We start from the raw sequence: 27,081 nt of genomic DNA, 5'->3' as shown, positions 1-27,081 counted from the left end.
CGACACTGGCTCCGCTATCGCCAGAAAATAGCTGCTGTTGTAACAAGCACTGCCAGCAGGCAGCAGACAAAATTTAGGACGCTCCGAGGGATGGGAAGGAACCTGCTCTGAGGGATGGGGAGGAACCTGCTCTGAGGGATGGGGAGGAACCTGCTCTGAGGGATGGGAAGGAACCTGCTCTGAGGGATAGGAAGGAACCTGCTCTGAGGGATGGGAAGGAACCTGCTCTGAGGGATGGGGAGGAACCTGCTCTGAGGGATGGGGAGGAACCTGCTCTGAGGGATGGGAAGGAACCTGCTCTGAGGGATAGGAAGGAACCTGCTCTGAGGGATGGGAAGGAACCTGCTCTGAGGGATGGGGAGGAACCTGCTCTGAGGGATGTGGAGGAACCTGCTCTGAGGGATGGGAAGGAACCTGCTCTGAGGGATGGGGAGGAAAGGGGAGTGTATACACAGGCTGGAGATAGGATGCTACTACACAGGCTGGTGTGGGGATGCTACACAGGCTGGAGAAGGGATGCTACACAGGCTGGAGAGAGGATGCTGCACAAGCTGGAGAGAGGATGCTACACAGGCTGGAGAGAGGATGCTACACAGGCTGGAGAGAGGATGCTACACAGGCTGGAGAGAGGATGCTACACAGGCTGGAGAGGGGATGCTACACAGGCTGGAGAGAGGATGCTACACAGGCTGGAGAGAGGATGCTACACAGGCTGGAGAGGGGATGCTACACAGGCTGGAGAAGGGATGCTACACAGGCTGGAGAGAGGATGCTACACAGGCTGGAGAGGGGATGCTACACAGGCTGTAGAGAGGATGCTACACAGGCTGGAGAGAGGATGCTACACAGGCTGGAGAGAGGATGCTACACAGGCTGGAGAGGGGATGCTACACAGGCTGGAGAAGGGATGCTACACAGGCTGGAGAGGATGTTACACAGGCTGAGAGGGGATGCTACACAGGCTGGAGAGGGGATGCTACACAGGCTGGAGAGGGGATGCTACACAGGCTGGAGAGGGGATGCACACAGGCTGTAGAGAGGATGGTACACAGGCTGGAGAGAGGATGCTACACAGGCACTGAGAGTGAAGTCAAGTCCCTTTTTGTACCAACTAGGTGACGTTTGTTCCCACCCCATCTGTTTATGTATTTACTTTCTGTTATTTTTGATTCAATATGTTCTGTGTTTTTGTCTATCTGCAAATTACCTTAACTAACCTAAATCTGTGTGTGTGTGTGTGTGTGTGTGTGTGTGTGTGTGTGTGTGTGTGTGTGTGTGTGTGTGTGTGTGTGTGATTGTGTGTACCTGATCTCGTTAGGGGTCTCCTCCTCCTCGTATTTCTTCTTCTCCTTCTTGCGGAACACCAGCCAAATAATGAGAATGATGAGGAGGACACCGAAGGACACGCCCACCACGGCGCCCGCCACCACACCCATGCCCCGCACATCTAAAATGTACACAAAGATAAATATGGTTCACAGGTTGAAAGAATGGGATAGCTATTACTGTCCTACAGATCATCTTTGGTAACCCTAATGGGGTTATAATATGAGACAGGTGTACGTGGGTGTTGGTTATAGCCTGGGTTACTCACAGTGCATCTTGACCTCCACGGTGCAGCTCTCCTCTCCCACATCGTTGCTGGCTGTACATTTATACACCCCAGCACTCTCCTTGGTCAGGTTCCTCAGTGTCACTATCTCTGAGTTTTTCAAATCTTACACGAGAACAGGACAAGGTCAAATTCAAATACAATGGTATTTGTCACATGGTTTCGTGTAGACTAAGGCCCAGATTCAATCAGATCAAGCGTTACCGGAGATAGCAGACAGCCACATAGTGAGTGTTTTGGAGGTGGAACTGTGTTGGAGCTGTCAAATCGGTGATCAGCTCCTCTTGTGATCATTGTCACAAAGCCACACGCCCCCACTCAAATTAGAAATTCAGAACGAGAAAGTGTGGGCAATATAGAAATAATGTATTTTTCAAATAAATAGAAAAATCATGAAAATAAATAATGAGGGTTTCTATCATCCTAATGGAGGAGTAGATTACATATATTATCCTTATGGAGGTGTAGATTACATCTATCATCCTAATAGAGGTGTAGATTACATCTCACGTTTCAAATGTATAAACAAGGCTGCATGGGATTTCTGTTAATATGACTCGGTGCAGCCAAAGGTAATGTCTGCTGTATGGAAACTCAGCAAAAAAAGAAACGTCCTCTCACTGTCAACTGTGTTTATTTTCAGCAAACTTAACATGTGTAAATATTTGTATGAACATAAGATTCAACAACTGAGACATAAACTGAACAAGTTCCACAGACATGTGACTAACAGAAATGGAATAATGTGTCCCTGAACAAGGGGGGGGGGTTAAATTCAAAAGTAACAGTCAGTATCTGGTGTGGCCACCAGCTGCATTAAGTACTGCAGTGCATCTCCTCCTCATGGACTGCACCAGATTTGCCAGATCTTGCTGTGGAATGTTACCCCACTCTTCCACCAAGGCACCTGCAAGTTCCCGGACATTTCTGGGGGGGAATGACCCCAGCCCTCACCCTCCGATCCAACAGGTCCTAGACGTGCTCAATGGGATTGAGATCCGTGCTCTTCGCTGGCCATGACAGAACACTGACATTCCTATCTTGCAGGAAATCACTCACAGAACAAGCAGTATGGCTGGTGGCATTGTCATGCTGGAGGGTCATGTCAGGATGAGCCTGCAGGAAGGGTACCACATGAGGGAGAGGATGTCTTCCCTATAACGCACAGCGTTGAGATTGCCTGCAATGACAACAAGCTCAGTTCGATGATGCTGTGACACACTGCCCCAGACCATGACGGACCCTCCACCTCCAAATCGATTCCGCTCCAGAGTACAGGCCTCGGTGTAACGCTCATTCCTTCGTCAATAAACACAAATCTCACCATCACCCCTGGTGAGACAAAACCGTGACTCGTCAGTGAAGAGCACTTTTTGCCAGTCCTGTCTGGTCCAGTGACGGTGGGTTTGTGCCCAAAGGCGACGTTGTTGCCGGTGATTTCTGGTGAGGACCTGCCTTACAACAGGCCTACAAGCCCTCAGTCCAGCCTCTCTCAGCCTATTGCGGACAGTCTGAGCACTGATGGAGGGATTGTGCGTTCCTGGTGTAACTTGGACAGTTGTTGTTGCCATCCTGTACCTGTCCCGCGGGTGTGATGTTCGGATGTACTGATACTCTGCAGGTGTTGTTACACGTGGTCTGCCACTGCGAGGACGATCAGCTGTCTGTCCTGTCTCCCTGTAGCGCTGTCTTAGGTGTCTCACAGTACGGACAATGCAATTTATTGCCCTGGCCACATCTGCAGTCCTCATTCCTCCTTGCAACATGCCTAAGGCACGTTCTCGCAGATGAGCAGGAACCCTGGGCATCTTTCTTTTGGTGTTTTTCAGAGTCAGTAGAAAGGTCTCTTTAGTGTCCTAAGTTTTCATAACTGTGACCTTAATTGTCTACCGTCTTTAAGCTGTTAGTGTCTTAATGACCGTTTCACAGGTACATGTTCATTAATTGTTTATGGTTCATTGCACAAGCATGGGAAACAATGAAGATCTGTGTTATTTGGATTTTTATCTTTGAAAGACAGGGTCCTGAAAAAGGGGTGTTTCTTTTTTTGCTGAGTTTATAATGCCGGGAGCCACTTGTGGATTTGACAGCTCTAATGCAGGTCCACCTCCGACACGCCAAAACATCCATTATGCAGATGTCCGCTAAAGCAGATCTGATTGAATAGAGTCCTAACAGTGAAATGCTTACTTACAGGGTATTTTCCAACAATGCAGAGTTAAGATAAAACATTGAAATAGAAATACGAGGAATAAATACACCGTGAATAACGAGTAAAAAAGAACATGGCTAATACAGGGAGTACCAGTACCGAGTCGATGTACAGGGGTACGAGGTAACTAAGGTAGCTATGTAGAATACATATAGGTAGGGGTAAAGTGACATAGTGTAACAGTATAACTTTAGACCGTCCCCATACCTGGGCGCGAACCAGGGACCCTCTGCACACATCAACAACAGTCACCCACGAAGCATTGTTACCCATCGCTCCACAAAAGCCACGGCCCTTGCAGAGCAAGGGGAACCACTACTTCAAGGTCTCTGAGCAAGTGATGTCACCGATTGAAACACTATTTAGCGCGCACCACCCCGTTACAATAGCAACAGGATAGATAATAGACAGTAGCAGCAGTGTGTGAGTGTGTGTGGGTAAAAGAGTTGGTGCAAAACGGGGTCAATGCAGCTAGTCCGGGTAGCCATTTGATTAGTTATTTAGCAGTCTTGTTATGCAGTCTTATAGCTTGGGGTTAGAAGCTGTTCAGGTTCCTATTGGTTCCAGACTTGGTGCACTGGTACCGCTTGCCGTGCAGTAGCAAAGAGAACAGTCTATGGCTTGGGGGCTGAAGTTTTTTGGGGCCTTTTCTGGGCCTTCCTGTAGCGCCTTGCGGTCGGGTGCCTTGCAGTTGCCATACCAAGCGGTGATGCAGTCAGTCAAGATGCTCTCAATGGTGCAGCTGTTGAACTTTTTGAGGATCTGAGGGCCCATGCCAAATCTTTTCAACCTCCTGAGGGGGAGAGGTGCTGAGATGCCCTCTTCACAACTGTGTGGGTGTGTGTGGACCATGATAATTCCTTAGTGTTGTAGACACAAAGGAACTTTTAGTTCTCAACTGACTCCACAACAGCCCCATCGTTGCGGATGGGGGTGTGCTCACCCCTCCGTTTCCTGTAGTCCACAATCAGCTCCCTTATCTTGCTGACGTGGAGGGAGAGGTTGTTGTCCTGGCATCACACTGCACATCACATCTCATCGTCGTCGGTGATCAGTTGTACCACCGTTGTGTCGTCAGCAAACTTGATGATGGTATTGGAGTTGTTGGTGAACAGGGGGTACAGGAGGGGACTTAGCACACACTCCTGTGGGGCCCCCGTGTTGATGGTCAGCGTGGCAAATGTGTTGTATCCTACCCTTATTACCTGGTGGCGGTCCGTCAGGAAGTTCAGGATACAGTGAGGTACAGTGATTGTGATGCAATTTAAAGCTTTTTTTCAACTATCAAATCCAGAAACACTATTGCAAGTGATGGTTATGTGGAGAGTGTTTGAACTTTTAACAATCATCGGATACATCAAATGAGATATTTAAAGAAAAATAGTGATAGATAATAATGGAAATGTATAAAGTTAAACTAATTCAGTGACCAAACCATGATCCAAACCATGGTGTCTCTTTTACATTTTCCTGCAAGGTCCCTTTCATAATGTTTCTTTGCATGTGTGGCTCAGTTGGTAGAGCATGGCGCTTGCTATGCCAGGGTTGTGGGTTTTATTCCCACGGGGGACCAGTATTAAAAATGTATGCACTCACTCTGGATAAGAGCATCTGCTAATTGACTAAAACATTGTAATTGTAGAAAATGAGTAGTACTGTTCCCAGTTATAGACCAATTTTTTTACCTAAACTATTCAATAAAGAACAGAAATTCATAGGGCGTCAGGCTGGTGTTTGATTTGGGATTGGTAAACTCCATCCTTTGCTGTGACAGATGGGAATGGACAGTTTCCCAGCACAAGTAGGACTGCTATTGACTAAGAACTTGGGCGAGTCTGCATGTGAGAAATTACTCTACCAACACTTGTCACTAACGCCAACTGGACATGTGAACAAGGTCAAACAAGGATACTGGAGAAGGTGTATTTGCATTGAAATTGGTCTGGCATTCTGACACACACTTTCATTATGTAAAGTACAGTATGTTCTGTCCCAAAAGTCCTTAAAGGGGATCTGGAAATTACTCAATGTTTTCATCTCAAGTAGGACATCTTAGTTGGAGTTTAATTCAGTGTATGACTTATGACAGACTTGTCATTATGTCTTGAAGGCACAGGAAATACACCCACACACACACAGAGCCTGCAGTGGACTAGAGGGCTTACCTATGAGGGCCAGTGGGGGCAGCTTTCCCACATACTTGCCCTTGTCCAGCAGTCTCTCCCATTTGTAGTTTATGGGGTCAGAGCCATCTGTAGACTTACAGCTCATCTTAACATCACTACCCTCCAACAGCCGGCCCTCCATCCAACACCGCGGCTTAGACGGCTTCACTGGGGACAGAGAGAAAGAGAGAGACAAACACACACGTTTTTGTATTAGATAATAACAGGTTCATATTTCCCACGACATACCTTTAAAATAACTAAAAAATAATCTTATCCACAAATTATCTCGTCTTGAGTTCTTGGACTTAAATGAAAGTGCACCTAAAATAAAACAACAGTGATCTTATGTAATGGTTCAGGTACTGTATAAAAAGGACGAGAAGGTACATTAGAAGGTGTGAGTATTGTCAGAATGAGGGCTTGTGTATTTCCACTGGTGGTGCTGCTGTGTGTGTCTGGGGCATCATGGGCTCAGGGAGACAGGGAGGAGGGGAGTGGAGTTCACTATGAGAGCCAGAAGACCAAAACTTCAGCCTTGACTGACAGTAAGACCACCACCCAACCTGACATCTGGACTGAGATGAAACACCTGAGAGATGTGGTGCAGAATCTGGGAACCATCATGGTGGAACAGTGGAACATGGTGGAACAGAGCTAAAGACATTGAACACAGGTAATATGTGAGTTATATTTTACATTAGGCTGAAATCTAAATTGAGATCAGTGTACACCATTCAGACTTTGATGTAAGTCATGCATTGATGTCAACGGGAGACAAGTATAATTATACCCATTATGTACATTATGAAGTGTACCATACAAAGTCAGTCATATATCATAATACTGACTGAATGTTATTTTAGCCATGGGGACCAGACTTACAACCAGTGAGACCAGACTGACAACCAGTGAGATGAGACTGACAACCAGTGAGACCAGACTGAAAATCAGTGAGACCAGACTGACAACCAGTGAGATGAGACTGACAACCAGTGAGACCAGACTGAAAATCAGTGAGAAAGAACACAATTACATAATGTACATACTGTATGTTAGCTTTGAGATAGGGTTATATGGACCAGAAGAATGCCAAACATATCATATTATTGGTTATTGTTGATACAATTACAGCACAAGCAGCAGAGCTGTCAACTGTTGGGACCACACAGTGAGAAAGAGGTGGAGGGGCTGAAGGGAGAAAATTCAGGTATTGTAGCTATCCTGAATCTTAATAGTAGACTTAGTGGTTTTGATCCAATTAAGACTAATGTAATGGAGACAGACAGTGAGAGAGAGGTGGAGGAACTGAAAAGGCATAAAGCAGGTGAGAATACAAAAAATTCTATAACAGTATGTTGTTACAATTATGCTCTTCAGAAACCAATTACAAACCAGGCTAAATAGATCCTCTTAGATGTAAAGTCTAGTGTAGCCACTTTTGAGGACACCAGCTCAAGTTCACAGTACAAATATGATAAAATGTGATATTATGTATTTCCTATTCAACAAAACTGTATGAATAAGGCCGTCATACAGAATCATTAAAAACATTCATTAATGACAGACATATAGTGCTTACTGAATGCTTACAGCAGTATAAAGTAATCTACCAATATCAAATTAGCAATAATGACCGAGTTGACTGGTGCATCACTGACAAGTCTGGGGTCATAGAATCTCCTACTAGATAGACCAACCAGCATGTTAAGTCTCTAGACTAGATCTGTATGTACATTAACCAGTGGTTCTGTTGTATTTTTGGTACACCGGTTCTCTCACAATAACTTCACAACATATCTCCCTATGAACAAACTTGATCAAGCACACATACACATTTAAACCATGTTTGAGAAATTCCATTTTTATTAGTGCAGTTTAAAAGGGTAATTTAGTACAAGACTAGGTTTAAAGGGATGACATAATGCCCACTGGATGATGTCATTGGAAACACTTTTTTTCCGTCTACATTTGTTTAATACAAAACATAGAAAACCAACGTTTTCACATTTGATGTTGGGTTGGTGCTGGAGATGATGAATATGAGGTTGAAAATTGGTGACAATTTCCATTTAATGTATGTCTGGGAGACCGCTCCAGAATGTTCAACTGGATACTGATGAGTTTTCTGACATAAATTATGTTATTTTCAACAGTGCTTAAATGTGTGGATGAGAGACCAAACATATTTATTTCCACTAATAAATACATAACAATTTGACAATGTCTCTGTCCTTTCTATGTGCTTCCAGATTTATATATTGTAACAACTTTATATAACCAGATATCAATACATACAGACACTGTATTCCTCCAAAAATCTATATAAAATCCACCATACAGTATCTTGTCCATATACATTGCTGACAGTGAAAGTAATTAAGTGTTAGCCATTCAGTTATTTAAAATGCGTACTTCTTTTCAGTTCCAATACATCTCCAATATCAATAGCCCAGTAAAATGGTATACTATAAATACAAAAGTATGCGGATAGCCCTTCAAATGAGTGGATTCGGACATTTCAACCACACCCGTTACTGACAGGTGTATAAAAATCGAGCACACAGCCATGTAATCTCTATAGACAAACATTGGCAGTAGAATGGCCTTACTGAAGAGCTCAGTGACTTTCAACGTGCCACCATCATAGGATGCCACCTTTGGAACAAGTCAATATATCAAATTTCTGCCCTGCTAGAGCTGCTCCGGTCAACTGTAAGTGCTGTTAATGTGTCTAGGAGCAACAACAACTCACCCGCAAAGTGGTAGGCCACACAAGCTCACAGAACAGGAAAGCCGAGGGCTGACGCACATAGTGAGTAAAAATCGTCTGTCCTCGGTTGCAACACTCACTACTGAGTTCCAAACTGCCTCTGGAAGCAACGTCAGCAGAAAAACTGTTCGTCGGGAGCTTCATGAAATGGGTTTCCATGGCCAAGCAGCCACACACAAGCCTAAGATCACCATGCGCAATGCCAAGCATGGTCTGGAATGGTGTAGAGCTAGCCGCCATTAAATTCTGGAGAAGTGGAAATGCGTTCTCTGAAGTGATGAATCATGCTTCATCGTGGTAGTCTGACGGACTAATCTGGGTTTGGCGGATGCTAGGAGAATAGTACCTGGCCAAATGCATAGTGCCAACTGTAAAGTTTGGTGGAGGGGGAATAATTGTCTGGGGCTGTTTTCATGGTTTGGGCTAAGCCCCTTAATTGCAGGGAAGGGAAGTCTTAACGCTACAGCATACAATGACATTCTAGATGATTCTGTGCTTTCAACTTTGTGGCAACAGATTGGGGAAGGCCCTTCCTTTTTTCAGCATGACAATGCCCCTGTGCACAAATCAAGGTTCATACAGAAGTGATTTGTTGAGATCGGTGTGTAAGAACTTGACTGGCCTGCACAGAGCCCTGACCTCAACCCAATTGAACACCTTTTAGATGAATTGAAATGCCGACTGCAAGCCAGGCCTAATCGCTCAACATCAGTGCCGACCTCATTAATGCTCTTGTGGGTGAACGTAAGCAAGTCTCCGCAGCATGTTCCAACATCTAATGGAAAGTCTTACCCGAAGAGTGGAGACTGTTATAGCAGCAAAGGGGGGGGGGGGATCAACATGTTTAGCTAAAAGAAATCTAGGTTAGCAGACAATATTAACCAGGTGAAATTGTCACTTCTCTTGCGTTCATTGCACGCAGAGTCAGGGTATATGCAACAGTTTGGGCAGCCTGGCTCATTGCGAACTAATTTGCCAGAATTGTACGTAATTATGACATAACATTGAAGGTTGTGCAATGTAACAAGAATATTTAGACTTAGGGATGCCACCCGTTAGATAAAATACCGAACGGTTCTGTATTTCACTGAAATAAAACATTTTGTTTTTCGAATTGATAGTTTCCGGATTCGACCATATCAATGACCAAACGCTCGTATTTCTGTGTGTTATGTTATAATTAAGTCTATGATTTGATAGAGCAGTCTGACTGAGAGATGGTAGGCAGCAGCAGGCTTGTAAGCATTCATTCAAACAGCACTTTCGTGCGTTTTGCCAGCAGTTCTTCGCAAGCACAGCGCTGTTTATGACTTCAAGCCTATCAGCCTAATGGCTGGTGTAACCGATGTGAAATGGCTAGCTAGTTAGCGGGGTGTGCGCTAATATTGTTTCAAACGTCACTCGCTATGAGACTTGGGGTAGTTATTCCCCTTGCTCTGCAAGGGCCGCAGCTTTTGTGGAGCGATGGGTAACGCTGCTTCGAGTGTGGCTGTTGTCGATGTGGTCCTGGTTCGAGCCCAGGTAGGGGCGAGGAGAGGGACGGAAGCTATACTGTTACACTGGCAATACTATAGTGCCTATAAGAACATCCAATAGTCAAAGGTATATGAAATACAAATGGTATAGAGAGAAATAGTCCTATAAATACTATATTAACTATAACCTAAAACCTCTTACCTTGGAATATTGAAGTCTCATGTTAAAAGGAACCACCAACTTTCATATGTGCTCATGTTCTGAGCAAGGAACTCAAACGTTAGCTTTTTTACATGGCACATATTGCACTTTTACTTCTCCAACACTTTGTTTTTGCATTATTTAAACCAAATTGAACATGTTTCATTATTTGAGGCTAAATTGATTTTTATTGATGTATTATATTAAGTTAAAATAAGTGTTCATTCAGTATTGTTGTAATTGTCATTATTTTTGGTCCTCCAATAATCAGTATCGGCGTTGAAAAATCATAATCGGTCGACCTCTAATCAGGACTGAACTGAAACACCTGAGAGATGTGATGCACAACCTGGGAACCATCATGGTGGAACAGAGAGTGGAACTGAGGAACATAGAGGCCAGACTGAAGACCAGTGAAATCCAGGCGGTTGATCTGAAAGTGGAGCTGAGTGTCACCAAGACTGAACTACAGTTCCCAAGGAACCAGATGAAGGAAGAACAGGAGGAAAATGAAGGTAACTCCAACAGGTAGTGAATTTATGTTATTTTAGCCATTGAAGACAGATAGATGAGAGGAACAAGAGACAGAAAACCTGACAACCTTCTACAAGAGACAAACAACCTGACAACCTTCTACAAGAGACAAACAACCTGACAACCTTCTACAAGAGACAAACAACCTGACAACCTTCTACAAGAGACAAACAACCTGACAACCTTCTACAAGAGACAGAAAACCTGACAACCTTCTACAAGAGACAAACACCCTGACAACCTTCTACAAGAGACAAACAACCTGACAACCTTCTACAAGAGACAAACAACCTGACAACCTTCTACAAGAGACAAACAACCTGACAACCTTCTACAAGAGACAAACAACCTGACAACCTTCTACAAGAGACAAACACCCTGACAACCTTCTACAAGAGACAAACACCCTGACAACCTTCTACAAGAGACAAACAACCTGACAACCTTCTACAAGAGACAAACAACCTGACAACCTTCTACAAGAGACAGACACCCTGACAACCTTCTACAAGAGACAAACAACCTGACAACCTTCTACAAGAGACAAACAACCTGACAACCTTCTACAAGAGACAAACAACCTGACAACCTTCTACAAGAGACAAACACCCTGACAACCTTCTACAAGAGACAAACAACCTGACAACCTTCTACAAGAGACAAACAACCTGACAACCTTCTACAAGAGACAAACAACCTGACAACCTTCTACAAGAGACAAACAACCTGACAACCTTCTACAAGAGACAAACAACCTGACAACCTTCTACAAGAGACAAACAACCTGACAACCTTCTACAAGAGACAGACACCCTGACAACCTTCTACAAGAGACAAACAACCTGACAACCTTCTACAAGAGACAAACAACCTGACAACCTTCTACAAGAGACAAACAACCTGACAACCTTCTACAAGAGACAAACAACCTGACAACCTTCTACAAGAGACAAACACCCTGACAACCTTCTACAAGAGACAAACAACCTGACAACCTTCTACAAGAGACAAACAACCTGACAACCTTCTACAAGAGACAAACAACCTGACAACCTTCTACAAGAGACAAACAACCTGACAACCTTCTACAAGAGACAAACAACCTGACAACCTTCTACAAGAGACAAACACCCTGACAACCTTCTACAAGAGACAAACAACCTGACAACCTTCTACAAGAGACAAACACCCTGACAACCTTCTACAAGAGACAAACAACCTGACAACCTTCTACAAGAGACAAACAACCTGACAACCTTCTACAAGAGACAAACACCCTGACAACCTTCTACAAGAGACAAACACCCTGACAACCTTCTACAAGAGACAAACACCCTGACAACCTTCTACAAGAGACAAACAACCTGACAACCTTCTACAAGAGACAAACACCCTGACAACCTTCTACAAGAGACAAACACCCTGACAACCTTCTACAAGAGACAAACACCCTGACAACCTTCTACAAGAGACAAACACCCTGACAACCTTCTACAAGAGACAAACAACCTGACAACCTTCTACAAGAGACAGACAACCTGACAACCTTCTACAAGAGACAGACAACCTGACAACCTTCTACAAGAGACAAACAACCTGACAACCTTCTACAAGAGACAAACAACCTGACAACCTTCTACAAGAGACAAACACCCTGACAACCTTCTACAAGAGACAAACAACCTGACAACCTTCTACAAGAGACAAACAACCTGACAACCTTCTACAAGAGACAAACAACCTGACAACCTTCTACAAGAGACAAACAACCTGACAACCTTCTACAAGAGACAAACACCCTGACAACCTTCTACAAGAGACAAACACCCTGACAACCTTCTACAAGAGACAAACACCCTGACAACCTTCTACAAGAGACAAACACCCTGACAACCTTCTACAAGAGACAAACAACCTGACAACCTTCTACAAGAGACAAACACCCTGACAACCTTCTACAAGAGACAAACACCCTGACAACCTTCTACAAGAGACAAACACCCTGACAACCTTCTACAAGAGACAAACACCCTGACAACCTTCTACAAGAGACAAACAACCTGACAACCTTCTACAAGAGACAGACAACCTGACAACCTTCTACAAGAGACAGACAACCTGACAACCTTCTACAAGAGACAAACAACCTGACAACCTTCTACAAGAGACAAACAACCTGACAACCTTCTACAAGAGACAAACACCCTGACAACCTTCTACAAGAGACAAACAACCTGACAACCTTCTACAAGAGACAAACAACCTGACAACCTTCTACAAGAGACAAACAACCTGACAACCTTCTACAAGAGACAAACAACCTGACAACCTTCTACAAGAGACAAACACCCTGACAACCTTCTACAAGAGACAAACAACCTGACAACCTTCTACAAGAGACAAACACCCTGACAACCTTCTACAAGAGACAAACAACCTGACAACCTTCTACAAGAGACAAACAACCTGACAACCTTCTACAAGAGACAAACACCCTGACAACCTTCTACAAGAGACAAACAACCTGACAACCTTCTACAAGAGACAAACACCCTGACAACCTTCTACAAGAGACAAACACCCTGACAACCTTCTACAAGAGACAAACACCCTGACAACCTTCTACAAGAGACAAACACCCTGACAACCTTCTACAAGAGACAAACAACCTGACAACCTTCTACAAGAGACAAACACCCTGACAACCTTCTACAAGAGACAAACACCCTGACAACCTTCTACAAGAGACAAACACCCTGACAACCTTCTACAAGAGACAAACACCCTGACAACCTTCTACAAGAGACAAACAACCTGACAACCTTCTACAAGACACAGACAACCTGACAACCTTCTACAAGAGACAGACAACCTGACAACCTTCTACAAGAGACAGACAACCTGACAACCTTCTACAAGAGACAGACAACCTGACAACCTTCTACAAGAGACAGACAACCTGACAACCTTCTACAAGAGACAAACAACCTGACAACCTTCTACAAGAGACAAACACCCTGACAACCTTCTACAAGAGACAAACAACCTGACAACCTTCTACAAGAGACAGACAACCTGACAACCTTCTACAAGAGACAAACACCCTGACAACCTTCTACAAGAGACAAACAACCTGACAACCTTCTACAAGAGACAAACAACCTGACAACCTTCTACAAGAGACAAACACCCTGACAACCTTCTACAAGAGACAAACACCCTGACAACCTTCTACAAGAGACAAACACCCTGACAACCTTCTACAAGAGACAAACAACCTGACAACCTTCTACAAGAGACAAACACCCTGACAACCTTCTACAAGAGACAAGCAACCTGACAACCTTCTACAAGAGACAAACAACCTGACAACCTTCTACAAGAGACAAACACCCTGACAACCTTCTACAAGAGACAAACACCCTGACAACCTTCTACAAGAGACAAACACCCTGACAACCTTCTACAAGAGACAAACAACCTGACAACCTTCTACAAGAGACAAACACCCTGACAACCTTCTACAAGAGACAAACACCCTGACAACCTTCTACAAGAGACAAACACCCTGACAACCTTCTACAAGAGACAAACACCCTGACAACCTTCTACAAGAGACAAACAACCTGACAACCTTCTACAAGAGACAGACAACCTGACAACCTTCTACAAGAGACAGACAACCTGACAACCTTCTACAAGAGACAAACAACCTGACAACCTTCTACAAGAGACAAACAACCTGACAACCTTCTACAAGAGACAAACACCCTGACAACCTTCTACAAGAGACAAACAACCTGACAACCTTCTACAAGAGACAAACAACCTGACAACCTTCTACAAGAGACAAACAACCTGACAACCTTCTACAAGAGACAAACAACCTGACAACCTTCTACAAGAGACAAACACCCTGACAACCTTCTACAAGAGACAAACAACCTGACAACCTTCTACAAGAGACAAACACCCTGACAACCTTCTACAAGAGACAAACAACCTGACAACCTTCTACAAGAGACAAACAACCTGACAACCTTCTACAAGAGACAAACACCCTGACAACCTTCTACAAGAGACAAACAACCTGACAACCTTCTACAAGAGACAAACACCCTGACAACCTTCTACAAGAGACAAACACCCTGACAACCTTCTACAAGAGACAAACACCCTGACAACCTTCTACAAGAGACAAACAACCTGACAACCTTCTACAAGAGACAAACACCCTGACAACCTTCTACAAGAGACAAACACCCTGACAACCTTCTACAAGAGACAAACACCCTGACAACCTTCTACAAGAGACAAACACCCTGACAACCTTCTACAAGAGACAAACAACCTGACAACCTTCTACAAGAGACAGACAACCTGACAACCTTCTACAAGAGACAGACAACCTGACAACCTTCTACAAGAGACAGACAACCTGACAACCTTCTACAAGAGACAGACAACCTGACAACCTTCTACAAGAGACAGACAACCTGACAACCTTCTACAAGAGACAAACAACCTGACAACCTTCTACAAGAGACAAACACCCTGACAACCTTCTACAAGAGACAAACAACCTGACAACCTTCTACAAGAGACAGACAACCTGACAACCTTCTACAAGAGACAAACAACCTGACAACCTTCTACAAAAGACAGACAACCTGACAACCTTCTACAAGAGACAAACAACCTGACAACCTTCTACAAGAGACATACAACCTGACAACCTTCTACAAGAGACAAACAACCTGACAACCTTCTACAAGAGACAGACAACCTGACAACCTTCTACAAGAGACAGACAACCTGACAACCTTCTACAAGAGACAGACAACCTGACAACCTTCTACAAGAGACAGACAACCTGAAGCCAGTAAATAAAGCTGTCAAATTAGTAGTAACATTGTTTATCCTTTGTTTTTACTTATTTCAACATGTGTAGCACAAGCAGCAGATCTGACAGCCAGTGAGACCAGATGTAACGGTTTTCCTCCTCTTCTGAGGAGGAGTATGAAGGATCGGACCAATATGCAGCGTGGTAAGTGTTCGTCATTTTATTCAATAGCACTGAACACTAAAACACAAAGTAACAAAAAGAATAACCGAAACAGTTCCGGCTGGTAACTAAAACAAAGACAGAAAACAACTACCCACAACCCATAGTGGGAAAACAGGCTGCCTAAGTATGGTTCTCAATCAGCGACAACGATTGACAGCTGCCTCTGATTGGGAACCATACCAGGCCAAAACCAGAAATACAAAACATAGAATGCACATCCCAACTCACGCCCTGACCAAACTAAAATAGAGACATACAAAAGGAACTAAGGTCAGTAATGTGACACCAGACTGACAATCAGTGGAGGAACTGGAAAGAGAGAACACAGGTTGTAGTACATAATGTACATACTGTATGTTAGCTTTGAGATAGTGTTATGTGGACCAGCAGATAGCGAAACATATCTCATATTCTTATTGGTTTTTAATAATACAATTCCAGGACTAGCAGCAGAGCTTCCAACCATGGAGGCCAGACTGACAACCACTGAGAAAGAGGTAGAGGAACTGAAGAGAGAGAATACAGGTTATGTCCCAAATGGTTGTCTGTATGCTATTAAAACAAAGTAGAATATAACATAAAAATGTTCTCAAACCAAAGTTGCTGAATAAAAAATGTGTGATTTTGCAGCATATGATAAGATAAAATATATGCAATAATAATATGTTTACTTGATAATTGTAATTGCTCTCCCATATTTAAAGACTGACCAAAGGTAGCGTTCTCCACTGCTCTGACTGCTACTGTAGGACCCATCAGCAGTGATACTACTCTGACCTACAGCAGAGTCTTCACAAACATCGACAAGGCTTACATCAACATTACAGATACTACTGCATTGTGTATTCTTTGCAAATATTTGGTGACTATTTCTTAAATATAAACGCAACATGTAAAGGGTTGGTCAGATGTTTCATGAGCTGAAATTAAAGATCCCAGAATTTTTCTATACCCACAAAAAACCTATTTCTCTCAAATTTTGTGTACATCCCTGTCAGTGAACATTTGGCATGCAGACTGAAGGAATGTCCACCAGCGCTGTTGCCAGAGAAATGAATGTTCATTTTGGAGAATTTGGCAGAATGTCAAACCAGTCTCAATAACCGCAGACCACATGTAACTACGCCAGCCTAGGACCTTCACATCCGGCTTTATTCAACTGCGGGATCATCTGAGACCAGTCACCCGGACAGCTGATGAAACAGAGTATTTCTGTCTGTAATAAAGCCCTTTTCTGGGGGAAAACTTCTGATTGGCTGGGCCTGGTTCCCAAGTGGGCGAGCCTATGCCCTACCAGTCCCACTCACGGCTGCGTTCCTGCCCAGTCATGTGAAATCCATAGATTAGGGCCGAATGTATTTATTTCAATTGACTGATTTCCTTATGCGAACTGTAACTCAGTAGAATCATTGAAATTGTTGCACGTTGCATTTATATTTTTGTTCAGTGTATATATACATAAGAAAGAATATATAATATAATATGTTTGTCATGCAGGTATCTTAACTACACAAGTGAGAGGAGTCTACTACTTTAGATTCACTGCCTGTGGTATCATGGATGGGTGTACAATATACTTGACCAGAGAATAATGGTTTCTTTCATGATTTGTTTTATGTTGACTGGAACAAGATTGAGCTTATTCCTGATGTGGAAACTGCCTGGAAATTATTTCATGATGGTACTCTCCAAATAGTAAACAAACATGCCCCATTCCTCAGGTTCAGGGTTAAAGGGCGGGATAATCCATGGTTTTCTTCTGAGCTGTCTTGTATTATTCATGACCGTAATCTAGCCTGGGCAAAGCAAGGAAATCATGTTCTGATACTGATTGGCTTCTTTTTAGGCAGTAACGAAACAAGTGTTCTTTTCTTCTCAGGAAGGCCCAGTCTGAATATTTTATGTCTGTTAGCACTTATAACCTGAATGACCCTAGAAAGTTGTGGAAGGCTATTAAGTCTATGTCTGGAAACAGTAATGTTAATGAATTACCGTTATGTGTATTGAAGGACTTTGTTGCTGTATATGACAAAACTGAAATGCTGAATTGTTTCAATCATCTGGTAGGCTGTTTGATTCAGTGTCCTCTGTCTCTGTACAACCCTGTGTGGATGAACCAGCGAGAGCTGGTCAAACTTTTTGCTTTTTGTCATTCTCAGTGCAGGAGGTACATAAAGCCCTGAAATCCTTAGATCAGAGAAAGCCTGCAGGTCCTGATCTTCTGGATCCCTGCTTTTTAAATCTGGCAGCTGATTTCATAGCTGAACCACTTACATATCTGTTCAATCTAACCCTGGAATGTAAAGAAATTCCAAAGATCTGGAAATCCGCATTTGTCCTACCACTTTTAAAAGGGGGAGATCCAACTCTTTTAAATAATTATAGACCAATCTCAAAGCTATCACCCCTGGTGAAAATACTTGAAACCCTTGTGAGTGAACAGCTAAAATAGTTTTTATATACTAACTCTACTTTATCAATGTACCAATCGGGTTTCAGGAAGAAGCATAGCACAATTACAGCAGCCATGAAGGTTTTAAATTATATCACTGAAGCCATTGATAAAAAACAGCACTGACTCTCACTTTTTATTGATCTCTCTAAAGCTTTTGATACAGTTGTTCATGCTATACTGAGGCAGAGATTGTCAAGTGTAAGTCTTTCGGAGCCAAGATAGGTCACATTCTGACCTTTATTTCCTTTGTTTTGTCGTTATTTAGTATGGTCAGGGCGTGAGTTGAGGTGGGCAGTCCATGTTTGTTTTTCTATGATTATGGGATTTCTATGTTTCGGCCTAGTATGGTTCTCAATCAGAGGCAGGTGTCGTTAGTTGTCTCTGATTGAGAATCATACTTAGGTAGCCTGGGTTTCACTGTTTGTTTGTGGGTGTTTGTTTCCGTGTCTGTGTTTGTCGCCACACGGTACTGTTTTGGTTTGTTCACGGTTTTTGTATTCATAGTGTTCAGTTTATGTTTTTAAATAAACAACCATGGACACTTACCACGCCGCATCTTGGTCCGATCCTTGCTACACCTCTTCAGAGGAAGAAATCAGCCGTTACACCAGGACGCTCTTGAAAAAAATATTTCAAATCTCAATGAGCCCTTCCTGTTTAAATAAAATAAAATAAATATGTCTGTCATCACTGAGTGCTTACAGCAGTATAAAGTCATCTACTAATATGAAACGAGCAATAATGACCAAGTTGACTGGTGCATCATTAACAAGTCACAGAATCTCCTAATCTCCTACAGAATCTCCTACTAGATAGACCAACTAGCAGTGGTTCTGTTGTATTTTTGGTACTTTGTAACTGTGGTCATTCCTGCAGAAAACCACATTGATATCAATGGAAACAGGATGCACCTGAGCTCCATTTCGAGTCTCATAGCAAAGGGTCTGAATACTTAAGTAAATAAGGTATTTCTGTTTTTTATGTTTAATAAATGTGCAACATTTACTAAAAACCTGTTTTTGCTTCGTCATTATGGGGTACTGTGTGTAGATTGATGAGTAAAAAAAACAAATTGAATTAATTTTAGAATAAGGCTGTAACGTAACAAAATGTGGAAAAAGTCAAGGAGTCTGAATACTTTCCGAATGCACTGTATAAGTGAGATAAATACAACAATGCCTGCTTAGGCCATTTGGGCCCTGTTAGTAACTCCTTAGACACATCTCCAAAACATCCCCACCATCCACCTCCCTCTCATGGACCTCTTCCCCTGATCTCTCTTCATTTTGCTGAGTAGGGTGAATTCTAACCAGGATGCAATTAGGGGGGAGGGGGGGCTGAGGAGAAGGGGGAGGAGGAGGTGGGGCCCTCCATCTTGTTTCTGTGTCAGTTCCACTTCCCACCGCGCCACAACCCCAATCCCCCATCCTCTTATCTTACCGTTGAAGAAGGCGAAAGCTAATGTTTTTCTCACAAAAAATCGAAAGTGGCGTTTCAAAGCTGCGGGCCAATTTGTACAAATGTATGCATAAATGTGTGGTGCACTCTCTTCACGTCTTACTGTGGGAGACCGTGGGAGGGGAGGGCAGGCTGGAGAGAGCGCTATATCAGAGCCATACACAGCTAGATGCTGTATCACAGTGTCACAGGTGCTACTTACGCTTTTATCTCTTATGCACAGATTTGGATCGGTAGCAACATGTGGCAGTGGTCCATTGTCTACCCTTTGGAGTTCATTTTCACTTTCACAAGTACGTGACAAGTAACTGCCATCGTATCCTTCAGTGACACCAACAGGATAGTTAGGTAGTGATTCAAACATCTCACCAACAGTGTTTGTGTGGTCATTGTCAGTCAACCACAGTATGAAGGGAGAAAGGATAGTATCTCCTAAATCATTTCTATCCACCACATTAGCATGTATGCCTTTCCTGCAGTCAAATGACCTAGTGGCCTCATGGGTGGAATGTTATTCATAATTTCATAATTAATACACTTTATTTTCACGCAGAAAATGTGTTGTTTCTATGTCAAACGGTTTTCTTATATTTCTGTCTTTTGTGATGTGTATAAAGTGTATTATTGTGAATCAAAACAAAACATGTAATGCATTTCAACTCTATATCTGACATGGTACAGGTGTCTTCTCTTTTTAAGCCCATAACCATGTGTGTGAGGTGTATACATTTGTTTCAAAGTAGATGTTAAGACTATGAAGAAACACTCTGTGGGACCCTGATTTAGTCCAGTTTAGCAAAAGGTTAAACAATGTTAGACATTTCATATACCAGTGAAACCTTGCAGCCAAGCAGTGGCGGGAACATCTCTTGATCTCTTGAATGTCTTACTAGATGCCCACCTGTACAGCATCCCTTCTCAAGGGACCTAAGAATGATACTGTATTGCAGTGAATTCGGTGTTAGCCCAACCAAACCCAATTCCCTGAGGGTTTTTTCTGTTTGTTTTGAATTGATCATCCAAAACCTTATATGGTGGTGAATGTTTTAATTTGTTTCTGTTTTGTTTGTTGCTGTGCATTTTCGTTTTGATTGTGTGAAAAATCCCCAAAAATACACAGTGGGTCTAGGACTTACTATGAGGTTGACCGTGCTCCATTCGTACTTACCAAGAACTATGAGAATGGCCGGGCTTCATTAGGACTTACCCTGTACTATGAGGTTGATCGTGCTCCATTGGTACTTCCCCCCATTCTTCACCTTGCAGCTGTACTCGCCCGAGTCGCCCAGGCTAAGGTCACTGATCAGCAGGGAGGCGTCCCCCTTGAGGTAGTCCCCGGCTAAGGACAGCCGGCCCGCCTCCGCCTCGTTGGGGTCGTACACCCGGCCCGCGAAGTAGGTGATCACCTGGCGGGGAGGCAGGGAAGGTGGCAAGGAGGGAGGGAATGAGGTACAGAGAGATAAGAGTTAGGGTTAGAGGTTCTGGCTGTGCATAGCAGGACTTGTGTAGGAAAGTGGAAATGGTGGTTCTGTACCCATGGTTATCTGGAGAAGGGTTGTGGATATGTGTAGGTGACACGCACATTGATACAGTACACGCACATATGCATTACTTAGGGGGAATGAACGAGGTATGCTATTGACCATTGTCAATCATTGTAAACACAGATATCATATCATTGTGATTATGTGGTGATCATACTACATACTGTGCTAAAATGCCTTCAGAAAGTATTCACACCCCTTTACTTATTACACATTTTGTTGTGTTTGTTGTGTTGTTACAGTCTGAATTAAAAATGGATAAAACAACATTCTCATCCATCTACATATAACGAGAAGGTGAAAACATGCTTTTAGAAACCTTTGCACATATATTGAAAATTAAATACAGAAATATCTAATTCACCCCTGAGTCAAAACATGTTAGAATCACCTTTGGCAGTGATTAAATCTGTGAGTCTTTCTGGATACGAGGTGAGCTTTGCACACCTGGATTGTACAATATTTGCACATTATCCTTTAAAAAATTCTTCACGCTCAGTAAGGTGAAATTGTCTCCCAGTGTCTGTTGGAAAGCAGACTGAACCAGGTTTTCCTCTAGGATTTTCCCTGTGCTTGGCTCTTATCCATTTAGTTTTATCCAAAAAAACTCCCTAGTTCTTGCCAATGACAAACATACTAATAACATAATGCAGCCAACACCATGCTTGCCCCAAACATAAGGCTTTGTATTCAGGACATAAAGTTCCTTTCTTTGCCACAATTTCTGCAGTTTTACTTTAGTGCCTCACTGCAAACAGGATGCATGTTTTGGAATATTTATATTATCTACAGGCTTCCTTTGTCACGTCCTGACCTTAGTTCCTATTTTATGTCTCTGTTTTAGTTTGGTCAGGGCATGAGTTGGGGTGGGCATTCTATGTTGTGTAATTCTATGTTTTGTATTTCTGTGTTTGGCCTGGTATGGTTTCCAATCGGAGGCAGCTGTCGATCGTTGTCTCTGATTGAGAACCATACTTAGGCAGCCTGTTTTCCCATTATGATTTGTGGGTAGTTGTTTTCTGTGTCTCTGTTTTACCATACAGAACTGTTTCGGTTTTCATTTATTTCACTTGTTCTTTTGTATTCAGTGTTCAGTTTTATTTCATTAAAATATGGACACTTACCACGCTGCGCATTGGTCTGATCTTTCCTACTCCTCCTCAGAAGAGGAGGAAAACCGTTACATCCTTCTTTTCACTCTGTCATTTAGGTTAGTATTGTGGACTAACTACAATGTTGTTTATCCATCCTCCGTTTTCCCCATCACAGCCATTAAATAACTGTTTTAAAGTCCGGGATAAAGTTACACATAATTCCACTTTGACATTATGGGAAATTGTGTGAAGGACTGTGACACAACATTTCAATTGAATCAATTTAAAAATCAAGCTGTAACAAAACAATATGTGGAAAAGGTAAAGGGGTATGAATACTTTCTGAAGACACTGTATATAAACAAACTGTCTACCACTACATTATCTCAGACCCAAAGACAAAACAAGACATTACTTCATCACTTGACCATGTAGGGAAATTCATAAATTAACAAATGCAGGGAAGAATGCAGATTTTTCTCAGCCCACAGCACTTAAAGTTTATAACCCCCATTGCAGGTATTAAACGTCACCATGGATATCCAAGCAGAGCCTGTAAAGTGGGTGAATGCGATTTTATTTTCTGCGGATAAATAGCAGACCTTGTAAACTATCCTTCACCGAAGGCAAACTGTAGCAGCACTTTCAATAACCTGCAGGGAGAGAGTGGAGGGAAAATGGAGGAGGCCATATTGGTCTAACAAGCTCGACGGTACCTCAGATATTAGCTTGACCAGTGGCCAAATGGAATGAAAACTCTGCCCACTTGCAGGAGTGCAAATGGGTTGAGTGAAACCAGAATGACTCTAAAAACAAAAAAGTTTGCTGAAAGATCTTCAAAGTTGAGAGAAGTGGATGAGCGATTGATTCAGTCCTTTGGGGGTAATCCTAGTCATTGAGAAGAGTGGGTCCCTATATAGACCCATATAGGCCTCAATGAACTGGAGACAGTGACGTACTGTTTGTTATGTCATGATGGGGGAGAAGCTGTGTCTGTGTCCTGTACAAAGAAACAATATAAATGCTGTATATAGCCTTGTTATTGTTATGTAATTTTATTGTGTTACTTTAAAAAAAAACTTAAAAAAAACTTTTGTTTATTTAGTAAATAATTTCTTAACTCTATTTCTGAAACTGCATTGTTGGTTAGTGGCTTGTAAGTAAGAATTTCACCGTAAGGTGTATTTGGCACGTGTGACAAATACAATTTGATTTATAATTTCTTTCTGGTTCTACGATCTCAATAGTCTGAAATTGCTTCCTGTTGGCTCCTCTCCTTCTGATCTGAAAACACAGGCAAGGTGATGGAAATTTAGACGCCTATACCAGGAATGTGCTTTCACCTGTCTAGTTATGGAGGAAATGTGACAAGGGGAGGAAGCCCCTTTAGGCTGTTGAGATGCACCCAAAGCCAATAACCAAAGGGAGTCACTCACCACTCTCTGCTTGGAGCTGGGCTTGAGTAGGAGCCACTCGATGTCCAGTGTGGGGGCGTCACCTGCCCAGAACTGGTGGTGACAGGGCAGTGTCGCATTGTCACCGACAACCCTCTTCATCTCCGTCTGGGCGCATGCCGTCAACACACCCAGCAGAACTGTGGGGGCAGAGAGGAAAAGGAGCTTAGAGACACATTACGTGCACACACACGCAGACACACACACAGACACACACACACACACAGACACACGCCAGAACTGGGCTTAAAAGCCTGTATTTAATTATTTATTATTTTCCTTGTATTTGAGTATATTCAAATAAAGTGTCAGAAATTAACTACTTCTGTTGGAAGTATTTTCAAATAATTTCCTATAAATAGCTCACTGTTTGAAAATATTTGTAATTATTTCCAAATACTCCTGGGACCAGGGTTAAAATCCGTGGGAGTATTTATTTGTATTTGAAATACTATGTGTATTTCCAAAAACATTATAACAACTACTTGTATTTTCAAATAAAAATATATCTGAATACTTAAAGTAATTTAAATAATTGAAATAGTATTTGAACCCAGGTCTGACACACACACACACACACACACACACACACACACACACACACACACACACACACACACACACACACACACACACACACACACACACACACACACACACACACACACACACACACACACACACACACACACACACACACACACACACACAAAACAAACACATGCACACATGCACACACACAAACAAAGTAATTGAAGGTATTGGGGGTAATAGTGAGCCTTATACACACAGCATGTGGAGAGAAGATTAGCTTTGTGGTGCTTTGATACAGTGTAACTAACTAGGTATTGAACCCGCATACTTCAACAATAACATTATCGCACTGAAATAAAGTACAGATATTATCTGCAATGCTGCTCACACTTGTCTTCAAGTCTCAGACGGGTTATTCCTCAAACAAGGATACTCTCAAACGTGGTTACTCCACACTCAATCATAGATGGGCCAACCACCTGAAAGAAAAGCATATTCCATAAAAGGTGATCAATGTTATTTCCAATGCCCTCTGCTTTATAAAATCTACCTCAACCCCACAGCATGTCTCCATACAGCTGAAGTGTAAATGTCTCCATTGAAATACATTGTAAACCTTTTGCAGCCTGTCTACAAGGCAGTCATTCCAATGAGAGACAAATGGCCAATGCAACACACCAGGGGCCTTGGTCTGGATTAACTGCACAATGCCAGGCGGTGGAAAGGGGCATGGATAGGATGGCATTAGACTGGCATTAGACTGGTGTCAGGGGGGATTTACACTGAGATCAGTCTCATCAAAATGGATGGCAAAAAAAAAGAGAACGAGGAAAGAAAAACAAATGTCCCTGACCGTCTGAGTTTCTGTTGAGTTTCTGTTGAGTTTCTGTCTGCGCCTCAAATGGCACCCTATTCCCTATATAGTGTCATAGGGCTCTAGTCAAAAGTAGTGCACTATGTAGGGAATAGGGTTATATTTGTGATTCAACCTCTATCCCAATTTATTGCAGACTCAGTTCATCTCAAAGAGATACGTGAGACCAATCAAATGTGTCCGTCAACAGACAATAATATTGTCTGCTATATATTTAAGCAAAGCGGAGTGCCTGGATACAGCCCTTAGCCGTGGTATATTGGTCACATACCACAAACCCCTGAGGTGCCTTATTGCTATTATAAATTGGTTACCAACGTAATTAGAGCAGTAAAAATACATGTTTTGTCATATCCGTGGTATACGGTCTGATATTTGGGGCGGCAGTGTAGCCTAGTGGTTAGAGCACTGGACTAGTAACTGAAATGTTGCAAGTTCAAATCCCCGAGCTGAGTCTGTCATTCTGCCCCTGAACAGGCAGTTAACCCACTGTTCCTAGGCCGTCATTGAAAATAAGAATTTGTTCTTAACTGACTTGCCTAGTTAAATAAAGGTTAATAAAATACCATGGCTGTCAGCCAATCAGCATTCAGGGCTCAAACCACCAGTTTATAATATATATATATATATCTCTGTGGAACATTAGGCAACATATTTGAGATGCCTTTAGAGAAGACATGTTTTCATTAGGTAATGATTAAGAACTTGTGAGAATGTTCTAAATCTTTATGAACATGAACGTTCCAAAACGTTTTCTGTCTTATCCTTTGGAATTGAATAAAAAACATTATTCAGTGTAAAGTCAGATATTATATATCAACCATTTACAGTGCTAGGTGAAGAGTTTTTTTGGACAAAAGTCCATTAATTTCATGCTTGTGTAATTATAACTGCAGTCGTATTGAATAAGATGCTATCGACAAGCAGGCTTAATTGTCTAGCACAGCTCAAGCGTTTGCTTTATTGATACACATTGTGAATTCATGTTTGCTGATTCTTGTCCATAAATCCAGCCAGTCTCAGATGCATACTTATAAATACTCCCACCACTTCTGAATCAAGACAACCTCTTTGCTTCTCTTCTCTCTTTCTGCCTGGGCCACTTTACATTGGTTACACTGGTATAGTCACACACACACACACACACACACACACACACACACACACACACACACACACACACACACACACACACACACACACACACACACACACACACACACACACACACACACACACACACACACACATCCTATTTCAAATTCCCCACTTCATCCACTGACCACCGCTGACACTGTAAATTATTTATACCCACCATGCACCTTGATTGGCGCCACAGCTCCGCCACAAGCTGTGTGTCGTGACCCCAAGAACACTAAAGACATAGCACCTCTGCATATCGCCCACTCCCACATATCCTCACATATTCACATTGCTGACAAGTCAGGAGCCCTCGACGACACTAGCATAAAAGCTCATTAGAGAGTGTTAACCGATTAGCTCACCCCATCTTACCCCTATTCATGATACATGACAGCGGTAATTAAGATATGTAATTAGAAGGAGTTGGAGTGAATACAACAGGCTAATTGCTAGTGATTACTCAATATGGGCCTAATTAGATTAC

The 27,081-nt window shown here is 42.6% G+C and overlaps 1 protein-coding gene across 1 annotated transcript in view; it reads right to left on the bottom strand.

Moving 5' to 3' along the window:
- LOC112228335 (CXADR-like membrane protein) overlaps positions 1-27,081 on the bottom strand; it is a 121,404-nt gene that overhangs the window by 12,668 nt on the left and 81,655 nt on the right. Inside the window, exons 2-6 of the mRNA XM_024393560.2 lie at positions 24,029-24,186; positions 21,162-21,360; positions 5,990-6,157; positions 1,595-1,717; positions 1,306-1,447 (exon numbers count right to left, since the gene is read on the bottom strand). Coding sequence (XP_024249328.1) covers positions 1,306-1,447; positions 1,595-1,717; positions 5,990-6,157; positions 21,162-21,360; positions 24,029-24,186 — 790 coding nt within the window. The remainder of the gene's footprint in view (positions 1-1,305; positions 1,448-1,594; positions 1,718-5,989; positions 6,158-21,161; positions 21,361-24,028; positions 24,187-27,081) is intronic.

This window comes from Oncorhynchus tshawytscha, linkage group LG30 (genome assembly GCF_018296145.1).
Source record: "Oncorhynchus tshawytscha isolate Ot180627B linkage group LG30, Otsh_v2.0, whole genome shotgun sequence".
Classification (NCBI taxonomy): Eukaryota; Metazoa; Chordata; class Actinopteri; order Salmoniformes; family Salmonidae; genus Oncorhynchus; species Oncorhynchus tshawytscha.
The sequence above is the reverse complement of the archived record's forward strand: the minus strand, read 5'-3'. Positions and strand labels throughout refer to the sequence as shown.